Source organism: Eleutherodactylus coqui, chromosome 8 (assembly GCF_035609145.1).
Source record: "Eleutherodactylus coqui strain aEleCoq1 chromosome 8, aEleCoq1.hap1, whole genome shotgun sequence".
NCBI classification, from domain to species: domain Eukaryota; kingdom Metazoa; phylum Chordata; class Amphibia; order Anura; family Eleutherodactylidae; genus Eleutherodactylus; species Eleutherodactylus coqui.
This window is the reverse complement of record NC_089844.1, coordinates 65,414,894-65,427,688: the sequence shown is the minus strand read 5'-3', so window position 1 is coordinate 65,427,688 and position 12,795 is coordinate 65,414,894. Positions and strand designations below refer to the sequence as shown.

General features: G+C 42.9%; 1 protein-coding gene across 1 annotated transcript in view; it reads left to right on the top strand.

Moving 5' to 3' along the window:
* Positions 1-12,795, top strand: part of ITGA4 (integrin subunit alpha 4) — a 142,013-nt gene that overhangs the window by 67,409 nt on the left and 61,809 nt on the right. The window contains exon 10 of the mRNA XM_066575759.1: positions 4,425-4,533. Coding sequence (XP_066431856.1) covers positions 4,425-4,533 — 109 coding nt within the window. The remainder of the gene's footprint in view (positions 1-4,424; positions 4,534-12,795) is intronic.

The following is a 12,795-nucleotide window of genomic DNA, read 5'->3' as shown; positions in this document are numbered from 1 at the left end:
TTCTAAAGAACCCCAGTCAGACTGGGGCATGCAGTGTGGGCCGAAGCCCACCTGTATTACGCACGACATTACTACCTCAGCTGTGTTGGGCAATGCAATGGGATATTTCTATGTACCGCCGGTGGCTTCCTGGCACCCACCCATGCTGTGGGTCCACAGGGAGTTTAACCTACATGTGTCCACTTCTAAAGAACCCCAGTCTGACTGGGGCATGCAGTGTGGGCCGAAGCCCACCTGTATTACGCACGACATTACTACCTCAGCTGTGTTGGGCAATGCAATGGGATATTTTTGTGTACCGCCGGTGGGTTCCAGGGAGCCACCCATGCTGTCGGTCGACAGGGACTTCACAATAGGGAGTTGTACCTGCCTGTGTCTATGAATTAAAAAGCCCGGTCTAACTGGGGCATGCAGACACCTTGACAGAATGAATAGTGTGTGGCACATAGGTTCCCCATTGCTATGCCCACGTGTGCAGCTCCTGATGGCGGTGGCACAGGATTCTATTTCTCATTGCTTCTGTACAGCATTGTGGGCTATCGCCCCGCCCCTTTTAAAGAGGGTCGCTGCCTAGCCGTGCCAACCCTGTGCAGTGTGTGCCTGCGGTCCCTCGTCATGGCAGACGCACTTCTAAATAGACATGAGGGTGGTGTGGCATGAGGGCAGCTGAAGGCTGCGCAGGGACACTTTGGTGTGCGCTGTGGGGGGGAGGAGGGGCGGTTGGGCAGCATGTAACCCAGTAGAAGTGGCAGTGGAGTGTCATGCAGGCGGTGATTGTGCTTTGTTGGAGGTAGTGTGGTGCTTAGCAAAGGTATGCCATGCTAATGATGGCTTTTCAGAAGTAAAAGTTGTTGGGAGGGGGGGGGGCCCACTCTTGCCGGTATTCTGGCTTAATAGTGGGACCTGTGAACTTGAGATGCAGCCCAACATGTAGCCCCTCGCCTGCCCTATCCGTTGCTGTGTCGTTCCCATCACTTTCTTGAATTGCCCAGATTTTCACACATGAAAACCTTAGCGAGCATCGGCGAAATACAAAAATGTTCTAGTCGCCCATTGACTTCAATGGGGTTCGTTATTTGAAACGAACCCTCGAACATCGCGGGAAGTTCGTTTCGAATAACGAACACCTGAACATTTTGGTGTTCGCTCAGCTCTACATGTGATGCAACATGCCATTTTTTTCTTGCATTCTATAACGACATGTATACATCCAGTTCAGCCTATTGTAACGAACCCCATTGACTACAATGGGAGACTCAAGCATTTTTGTATGTGGGACGCCGGGTGCCGAGCTTTTTTTTTTCTAGGTTCGTCTCTCTCTCTCTTTCTCTCTCCCCTGCCTGCCAGACAAAAAAATTGACATTGCACACGCTGCGTCGCTGAGGCGTGGGGCCAAAACAGGCACGTCACAGCGAGGAGGAGCCAAAAACTGGGGCAGGGTCGAACACGGCTCGAGTAAGGAGCACCATCGAGTACGCTAATACTCGAACGAGCATCAAGCTCAGCAGAGTATGTTCGCTAAACTCTAGTAGAAGTCAATTTTCCCTATTTAAGGGGGAAAAAAACTTCCGGACTCCAACCTGGCAATCAGAATAATCCCCGAATCACCGACCCTTTTGAAGTGATTATAACATAAAATATTGTATCACTTAAGAAAGACATCCAGCCCACTCTTGTACTTTTGTATCGAATTCGCCATCACCACGTCCTCAGACGGACAGTTCCATAGTCTCACTGCTCTTACAGTAAAGAAGCCCCTTCTATGTCAGTGAAGAAAACTTGTTCTCTTTAGACATGAGACAGAAAAAACTTATGAAATCACTTTGGCCCAAATTCAAGTTAATGACTGACACTTCAAAATGTAAAGGACCACTGTGCGTAGACCTTGGCTACAGAGGAGTCTGCACATAGCACTGTCTGAATGAAAAATACCTGGATCCTATAATGTGTAGCACAAATATTATTTCTATAGAATATTGGGTGGATTATGAGGCACTGCAGCTCCCTAACCCAACAATTATCTCCCATCCATTTTTATATGCATAGAACTCGCCATTGTGCTTTGATGAATTACTTGCCGCTCCAGTGGCCATGCATCCTCATATTGCCGATGTTGGCCGGAAATGTGCCATAGTTGTTCACTAAGGACACTAGTTTTCTATCAGACTTCCCATTATGCTGGTCTCAGACATAAAATCATTGTCTGAAAGATGGAAATGCTTTCTGCTTACCGTGCAAATCACCATTTTTACCAGCAATATGCGTGTTTGCTCTGGTAATATAGAACATGTGATTCAAATGACAAAGAAATACCTTTCATTCCATTTCTAAATACCGAGAACTGGACTCACATGCAGAAATGTCTGCTCTAGTATGAATGCAGCTCTGTTCCAGAAATGAAATTGTTACCGTGACACTTATGAATAGAAATACTTGTTGTTGCTATGACTTGAGTTTCATGTGTTTCTCTTGGTGAATATCTTGGAATGTATGCAATGAGATAAGATAAAGGAACATCAGTACAAAGTCTGATAATACTCAGCTGCTTGTGGTAAACTGTCTGTGGGTTCAGATACAAAAGCCTCGTGCCAGGGCAGCTTATCAAGGAAATGATCAGCTTTAAGTAACATTTACATGCAAATAGCGGAACTGATTTTTTTTTTTCCGCAAAATTCATAATTTGTTCATTTTTCAAACTTTCATGAAGCTTTAACCCTTTAAAGGAACAATCTTTACAAAACTATTGCAGAGCCTGATAAGGTGCCCCGAAGTAGGGGGGGTAGGTAAAAGCTAAGTGAGCTTTGTTTTCCATACATTGACTGATTATCGCCAAACTATTATATACAGTAAGTCCCCTACTTGCAAACATTCGAGTTACGAACTTCACTACATATAGACAAGCTTGTCCTGCAGTATGATGTAATGCTATAACAATACATCATACTACGCAGCGATCGGACAGACATTCTATCAAGCTGTGCTATAGGCACAGCTTGATCGGCACTCTGCATAGGCAACCCTGGGGCCTTTCAGAAGGTCTCTGCCTGCCGTGGCAACCGCAAAGCTTCCCACGATCTTATCGCGGGAGTCCATACGGGACCCCCGAACATCGAGTGCAGGATGTTTCTTACAGCCTGCCCCCGCCTGCAACAGCTCCGATAAGCAGCACCACGCATCGGAGCTGTTAAATCTTTAAATACCGCTGTTAACAGCTATATTTAAAGAGTTGACTGCTCCAATGAGCAGCACGGCTTATCAGAGCTGTTGCAGGTGGTTGCAGGCTATAATAATCAGCCTGCATCCGACATTGTATGGAGCAGGATCTACCCATGATCTCCCTCCACACAAGAATTTGTTCGGCCATACTATTTTACAATATTTAGCTTAAAGGGGTTGTCCCGCGCCGAAACGTTTTTTTGTTTTTTTTCAACAGCCCCCCCGTTCGGCGCGAGACAAACCCGATGCATGTGTTGAAAAAAAAAAACGGATAGTACTTACCCGAATCCCCGCGCTCCGGTGACTTCTTACTTACCTTGCGAAGATGGCCGCCGGGATCTTCACCCTCGGTGGACCGCAGGTCTTCTGTGCGGTCCATTGCCGATTCCAGCCCCCTGATTGGCTGGAATCGGCACACGTGACGGGGCGGAGCTACGAGGAGCAGCTCTCCAGCACGAGCAGCCCCATTCAACACGGAGAAGACCGGACTGCGCAAGCGCGTCTAATCGGGCGATTAGACGCTGAAGATTAGACGGCACCATGGAGACGAGGACGCTAGCAACGGAACAGGTAAGTGAATAACTTCTGTATGGCTCATAATTAATGCACGATGTATATTACAAAGTGCATTAATATGGCCATACAGAAGTGTATACCCCAACTTTGTTTCGCGGGACAACCCCTTTAAAGATGGGGATAAATATTTAGCCAAGGGCTAAACAGCATCTTCGGGCGCAACTCTTGTTACGTGGCTAAAGTTGGACCTAGCACCATGGTTTTGCCACAACACAACCTATTGCTAGTAAATATAGCCATGTTGTGACTAGCAAGTTGCCGCAACCTGACAATTGCGAGAAATTCAAACTTGATGACTTCATTCACTGGTATTCATATGCAATATAGCAAGGCTATAGCTCAATCTTTGTCGCACCGAAAGCCGCCATGTAGACTTAGCGTACATGTGGAGAAAGTATTGCATCTAATATTATGTCATCCAAATTGGCTCTGCTTGGTGGTTAAGGATGTTTCTGCAATTATGTCAATTGCCAGTGCATATGATTACAACTCAGGACTCTCATGGCATGAAACACAGCCAGGGGGCACATGTGGCTACGAGCCACTGGTTAGGTAATGACTAATCTAGATAGTGTGTGGTTGCACTACGAAAGTACAGACTAATATCTAACTATCATGCCTTCCTTTTGTAGGGACAAATGTCAGAACTTGATTATGAACTTTCTGGAAGTGACCTATATGCAGCAAGGTTTGGAGAAGCAATAACCAATCTCGGAGATCTTGACAATGATGGCTATGAAGGTATTATTATTATTATTTTTCAATGACTTATCATATTTTATCATGTACAGTAGCTATAACAGGAGGCCACAGTGACTTGTCATGTGATGAAACGTTAAAAGATTTTTATTTTGTTTTTAGAAGTAATGATTATTTATAATGTCTGTTTATGATTAGGTCATTATATGTTCAACTTATTACTATATAAGGGTGCTTTCACACCTGCATTGGGGATTTCGTTTTTCTGCTTCGTTCAAGGAGCAGGATAGGGGAATCCCTGCGGCTGAATGGTTCCATCCAGGGATGGAACCAAACAGCTCCGGGCGGACCCCATTGACTATAATGGGGTCCGCCCGCTTTCCACCTAGCTGCCCTGCTTTTGGACAGAAGAAAATAGGCTCTGCATGCCACACTTTTTCTTTCGGTATTTTCAGCCGGATTTGAGACGGAACCTCTAGCCAGAGGTTCTGACGCAGTTATGAAACTGGCCTAATTCAGCATAATTTCTATAATAGAATAGGGTTTTTTTCACATACAGCTACAGAGCCATAAGAAGTTTATGCGCCATAGTACAGTTCCTCTGTACACCATTGTATGACAGAGTTAAAGGGGTATTCCAGTAACATTAATCTGGACCTTATCCGTAGACTATGGGATAACAAGCTGATCTGTGGGGGTCCGCCAGTCTCTTGGGGGACATAGGACCCCGACTGCAACATTCAAGAGTACTATTTTTTTTTTCTGTTGGCCTCCTGTAAATCCAACAGGTAAAACCTCTGTCTACTGTACCTCTATGTGAAATTAGAGGCTTACAGTGGTAAATTAGTATTACATTGCTGCTCTATACAAATTCTGCAGACCATGATTATAAAATTGTCATAGCAATGACTATCCTGCAAACTCTACTACACTTCAAACCTCTTTTTAGTCCATTGTGTCAATGTTACCATGTGCTAACATCCAGTACTGTATATACATTGATCAGCAATAACATTACATCCACCTGCCTAATATTGTTCAGATTTCCCCCTATGTCAAAAAAGTTCTATCACATTGAGGCACAGACTCTACAAGATCTCTATAGCTGTCCTATAATATCTGGAGCCAAGATGTTAGCAGCAGATCCTTTAAATCCTGTAAGTTGTGAGGTGCAGCCTCCATGGATCGACTTGTTTTTCCAGCACATCCAATAGATTTTAGATTGGATTAAGATCTGGGGGAATTTGAAGACCCCTGTTACATTTGTCAAACCATTCCTGAACAATTTGAGGGTGCATTATTCTACTGAAATAGGCCCCTGCAAATAGGAAATATTGTCATGAAGGGGTGTACTTGGTCTACAATGATGTCTACGTATGTGGTACATATCAAAGTGGCATCCACACAAATCCCAGGACCCAAGGTTTTCCAGTGGAATATTGTCCAGAGCACTATACTGCCTCCACTGGCTTGTCTTCTTCCCATAGTGCATTCTGTTGCCATAATTTTCCCAGGTTAATGCTGCACAAGCATCCTCCACATAATGTAAAAGAAAACATAATTTATCACACCAAGCCACCTTTTTCCATTGCTCCATGGTCCAGTTCTAATGCTCATATACCCATTGTAGGCACTCTCAGCAGTGAATAGGGGTCTGCATCAACACTTTGACCAGTCTTTGGCTTCTAGCCCCAGACACACCAAGCTGTATTGTACAGTGTGTTCTTGTACCTTCTATTGCAGACAGCATTAAGTTTCTTGGCAATTTGTGCTACAGGAGCACGTCTGGGGGATTGGATCATAAAGACTAGCCTTTGCTCCTGTTGTACATGAATGAGGCTTGGGCACCAATGACTCTCACTGATTCATTGAATCTTCTTCCTTAGACTGTTTTTGGTAGGTACTAGGCACTACTTACTGGGAACACTTCACAACACCTGCTGTTTTTAGAGATACTCTGACCAGTTATGTAGCTATCACAATTTTTTTTGTCAAAGTTGCTCAGATCCTTAAATTTGCCCATTTTCCTGCTTTCAACACATGAACTTCAAGAACTTGCTACCTTTTTCATGAGATCAGTATTTTTCACTTCATCTGTCAATCGTTTTAATATAATGGTATTGACAAAGTCCAATTGTGACATTAAAATAGTTGATTATGTCTCCATACCGTCCATTAAAGGGGTTGTCCCGCGCCAAAATGTTTTTTGGTTTTTTTCAATAGCCCCCCCCCCCCCGTCGGCGCGAGACAAACCCGATGCAGGGATAAAAAAAAGCAAAACGGGTAGTACTTACCCGAATCCCCGCGCTCCGGTGACTTCTTACTTACCTTGTGAAGATGGCCGCCGGGATCTTCACCCTCGGTGGACCGCAGGTCTTCTGTGCGGTCCATTGCCGATTCCAGCCTCCTGATTGGCTGGAATCGGCACACGTGACGGGGCGGAGCTACGAGGAGCCGCTCTCTGGCACGAGCGGCCCCATTCAGAAAAGAAGAAGACAGGACTGCGCAAGCGCGTCTAATCGGGCGATTAGACACTGAAGATTAGACGGCACCATGGAGACGGGGACGCCAGCAACGGAACAGGTAAGTGAATAACTTCTGTATGGCTGATAATTAATGCACAATGTACATTACAAAGTGCATTAATATGGCCATACAGAAGTGTATACCCCCACTTGCTTTCGCGGGACAACCCCTTTAAAGAACTGCTCTCTTCGGTAACAGGAAGCCTCTAAGCTCCTTGGGCATAAGAATCTGTTTGCAGATCCAAATTTTGCAACCACCCAAAACTATACCAGCGAAATCTGAAATGAGTTCAATGCTTTAGTTGCAAGGTGTTAAGTAAAGGGAGGAGTTTTATGAAGTCAAATATAAAAAAAGACAAAAACTGTTTACTGGTTTTTAGTACAAAAAACAAAATAACTGGGTAAGAAATACCACAATTGAAAAGAAAAACCACAGAATATGGTTAAAGCTTATAGAATTGAAACTACAGAGGGATGACTTGGCTGTGCTGTCTATTGTGAGAAATGGGTGAGGTGTTTTTATGGGTTTACGCTTATGTCAGACCTCTCTGCTTTTGTTACTTCTGCTTCACAGATGGTTTAAAACTTATCTTGAGAAATTTGTATTAAATGTTCAATCTTGGTTCACATGCAGGTCTAATAAGGCTGGGCTCACACTTATGTTGCATTGTAAAAACTTATGTAAACTGACAAACTGATATCGGTTTCTTCAAACCACTCAATTGACCTCAATGATTTAAAAAGAAATTCTGCAGAAGAACAAAGTTTTTTTTTTCTCTTTTTAATCTTATATTTAAGCCTCCTTCACACGAGTGTGGTTTTAGTATCGGAGCGTGAAATGATCGCGGCTATAATGCACTAAAGATTTCATGAATGAGTGATTTCAAGCTATCATGTCTCGAGCTTAATTAGCTGTGAAATTGCCCATTCACACGAGTGGGAGCTGCGTGGTGTATGTTATACAGCTCCCATAGGAGTCTATGGAAACTCCCACGCATCACGCACCAAAGATAGGTCGGCTCCTATCTTTCACGCACCATGGACCTTAGATGCAGGCATTGCAGTTGCATGTCCTATCTTTGTTAGGTGCGAGTTTTTTGCGTGTCTAAAATTCCTTCATCTGAACGGTTCCATAGGAAACCATTGGTTCTATTAGACGCTATTTTTTCATGCGCCTTTACTGTTCTAAAACCATGCTCGTGCGAATGAGGCCTTATTGAGGGTTTTAAATAATGAATCAGAACATGCAACATCAGGCTTGTCAAGTACACAATTGTCTCATTACTGTTTTAGCACCACTCAAATGAATACACTGCTCTCCTAGTTTGGTCAGTATAAAGGAGAGGCAAAACTATCATGTGAGAGAAATCCTACCTATCTCCTCTTCTTCTCCTTACATCACCTGGCTCTATTCCTTGTGGTTTGGGGAACTTTTAAGGTGTGTCTCTCAATCTATTCCCAGTCGTCCAATGGTACACATTAACCATATAACTAGACACAAATACGTGTATGGGCCCTTCACACATAAACACAAAATTCACAAAAATAACAAATCCACATTATTAAGGATCAAATAACAGGATAAGATTTAGGATGCTTCCACACAGGCGATGTCATATCGGTGGTCCGTGCGATATTGCTGCATTTTCTTGCTGCGATATCACATTGCTACAAAGTTGCATGAGTTTATATCACTGATACATCACCTAAGAAGCAAAGTTGTCTTCAGGCATCTCTTCTGGTCAGGGATTGGAAAATCCCCACCTTCAGGAAGTGCTGCCTCTAATTAGCTGAGCGCCACGGCGCTCAGCCAATCACTGACAGCACTCGATGAACCAATCATAGCCATTCATTGGTTCATCAAATGCTGTCTCTGAATGGCTGAGCCCTTTACATAGCCTTTCATAATGAATCCATGATCATTTTTTCACATCCAAACATCCAGCCCTTGGCGTATTCTCTCTCTTTTGGCACTCCTAGAGTGGCCAAAACTGTTAAAATAATTGAGCATGACCTACACTGGGTTGCTTCCTCTGTCCATCGGACATTTAACTCATCCCAGCTCATCTGCAGCTACAAATATAATTCCCTAAATGATATACTTTAACAAAAACTTCCTCAATGTCTTTTAATCCATTATTACAGAATTCTACAAATCCAGAATTCTTACCGCAATTGTCATCATCAGAATAACTATCAATGGGCACTTCCTTGAAGTCTTTTAAACCATTAGTGTAGTCCCAGACTCCACTTAGACCAATTAGCATGACGATCAGGTATCCATTAGACTGAATAAACACCATTCTACCAGTATGAGACTGTCTTAAAGGTTTCAATATACATTTATCCAGCATAGATCAATTTCACAACATGTTACATTCATTTCCACAGGTTATTCACAGGACTAACGAGTCCAACCTGAAGCATAGGCTCCACTTATTATGATGCAGATTCACCAGACAAAAGAGATTTCTCCCTATGTTAGGAGTCTGTATGTCAGGACACACAGGGTTACTGAAAACACCCACATTTCAGTTGAAGTCATTATCTCTGCAGCATAGCTTAGGGAGGGGGAACAATGTGGCAATTTTAACTCAGAAATTCTTTGTCTTGTCTGTCTGTGAATCTTCTAACAGATGGGATGTTATAAATGCACACAATTCTACAAGAGTCTCTCACTATCTTCACCTTATAGAACATATACACTCAGAACAGCCAGGTTAAAGGGGTTTTCCAGGGAGAATACTATTGATGCCCTATAGGTCTCAATGAAATCAACGCGAGCTGTGCCTGCAGTTACAAGCGCCAGCCACTACACAGAGGTCGGTGCGGAAGCTTCTGCTCCGACCTCTATGTATTTGCAATGCTGACAGCATGCGTCCGCTCAGCTGATTGGTAGGGGTCCCAAGCGATAGACCCCAGTCAATCCTGAGGATAGGTCATCAATAGCATTTGCCCTGGAAAACCCCTTTAAGTCACTGTCTTTATATCAGAATCGCACACTGTGAACACCGCTAATTCATGCACACAATATACACTGGTTGATGCTATGGCAAGTAAATCCAAAAACTGTACCTTCCAAAGACAGAAGCAAACATGCATGAGAAAAAAAGGTCTCATCTTACTGCGTGGATTCATATTTGTTTGGAGTTCACTGTCCAGAAACCGTGATGATCCTTAGAACATTCCACTCGCCCACATTCTCTGCTAGAAATGTTGGCGTAATCCCTTAATTTAGGTGATACTGAAGGGATATCGAAGCCTTATCAACCAAGTATGCTTAATTGTCTGTACGGTGCACTGGAGAAGAACACAACAGGGAGAAATCAAGTGTTAGAAAAACTAGAACAAAGGAATCTATAATAGACCTACCACAGGTGGACAACATCCTAGCACCCTACTGTTAAAAGAAACAGATCATAAAAAGTTTCATAATACGTAATATGACATGGGCATACATTATTATTTGATAAGTGCAAAAATTTGGATATAATGACCATATGAGTACTCCAGGAAATGCTCATACCCCTCCCAGATCCCAAGAGCATCATGTGTCCACCAGCGTCAGATGAAGATGTATTAACCCCTTAGATAACAAGTGTAACACAGGTCATCCTAATTCTTTCTCAGATAACATCATCATGGAAGACAGTAGAGTCTTCAAGTACTGGAGATTGGTGATGTAAATAAATAATAATAATAAACTCACCGTTAGATATAAGAGCAGATTGATGTATCTGCTTCTCCCTCTGCCTTCCCCTTTCCTCTCCATTGAAGCCAATGGAAACCGTCCAATCCGCGGTCCATCCCCAATTGACACTACGGACGTGCCGCGGATTCTGCGGGAAAAGCAGGAGTTTGGAAAAAAATCTGTACTGTGCATGCATGCCGGCCATCACTTCCACACACATCTGCAGTACAGAACTTCCAAGACACGGACAGGTACGCAGGGTCACCCGCCGCGGTCCCGGATGGATTCCGTATGGGATTCCCCATGTGGAAACCATGCATGCCCATGGACATGAGACCTAAGAAATAGTTAAGTGATAAAACATGGTTACTTATTTTAATTTGCCCTCTTTGTTATACGGTATATTGCATTTACCTAAAGTGACCCTTGACAGAACGCTTGTAGTTCATATTCATCTCATGTTTGTGCCAGCTTGTCAGGCAGAAGCTGAATCTACATAAGGGATTACAGAAAAAATGTTTATAATTATTTTTTTAAGCCAATTCAGTATTGCTTTGGGATGCAGCTGATCTCCACCTCAGGGTGTGACTGGAATTTCTAGTTATTCCTTAGAGTGCTATGAAGTCATTTTTTCCTCTTCAATTTGCATACTTTTTTCCCAGGGAGCATTGCATAGTCTCTAACACTCCCTTCATCATCTTGGCAGTCTCCATAAGAGGAAATAGTACCGTAGTAGAAGTAACAGACTTAAGGTGACTTGTTACACTACAGTGTGTAGGACATTACTGATAATTATTAGGAAATTCTAGCACCAGTGTTTCTGCTGGTGCAATGTGCCACTTACTAATACAATATAGTGAAAGAGATTGAAATTGTAAGCACACGGCTTCTGTTTTAGGACCTGTGATGTCACCGTCATGTGATCAGGGGTGAAGCTCAGAGCTTCGGTGATTGATCATATGACAGTGACATCATCAAAGATCACTCATGCAGTCACTCACGGACAGGTGGCCTTGACTAAATGCAAAATTACTGAAGTCCTTTCCAACAGGATAGTCAACTGTTGTTTCACCTCTGAAACATCAAAAATCACAGGACTATGTTATTGTCGCCAGATAACTCTTGCTGCTCCAGTCTGTTGCGTATCACTAAATCCTTAGTTTGACATACTGAAGGAAGCCAGTAACTTATTTCCATTATTGTAATTGCTCTTTGTATAGGCGAGCACATTGTAATACAGATGCAGGACTGTGGGGAATTCAGATAGGATCCAGATTGTAGGTAATCTTAAACATCAATAATTTATGTATTAATAGTGTCAATTATGTTAAATATCATACTTATGTGTCTGAACAAAGAGAAGAATAACTGAAATTAGTGTAAGTTTTGGCTTCCTGAAAGTAATTTTGCCGTGGTTGCTCAAAGTTTACAGAGAACTTGAAACTTCACTTTGAAAGGGGGCATTGAAAGTTCAGAAAGTCCCATGCACATACAGGGTGCGCAGAACATATTATTAACCCCATCATGTGGCTGCTGTTTATGTAAATGCATACAGAACAGTGGGGGGTAAAACCTACAGCCAAGAGACTAATTGCTCCAAGAGATTTCATAGCCGGCTTGTCACTTTCTACAGCTGTCATTACAAGTCTACATAAACAAACACTGACCATATGCTCACTATAGCTCCGTGTAAATATCTGAAGGCCATGGGAAGCACATGGATTGCAGCATTGAATTCCATTTAAGATATTGATTGTTATTTTTAGGCATTGAAAAATCTAATTTATTCCAATGAAGATTTACACTGCTGTCAGCGGCTTTTACTCTATGAATAGCTCGGAGCGTCAAGTGTGTTTATTTAGCTGTGTTTTCAGCAGATGTCAATGGGAAAAATATTTTGGCGTAATGTGATAATTACTGGTGCAAAGTAGGCTGCAAATCAGGGGTACAGATGCACACAGCCCCTGGTGCCTAAGAGCGCTGCTCTCTCTAAACTGTGCGCCCTGAAAAGGAAATAGTTAAAACTTAAAACAATGTATTAATTAGAATTAGCAAGCGCACTAACCGCTCTATCGATGCTATTCTGCA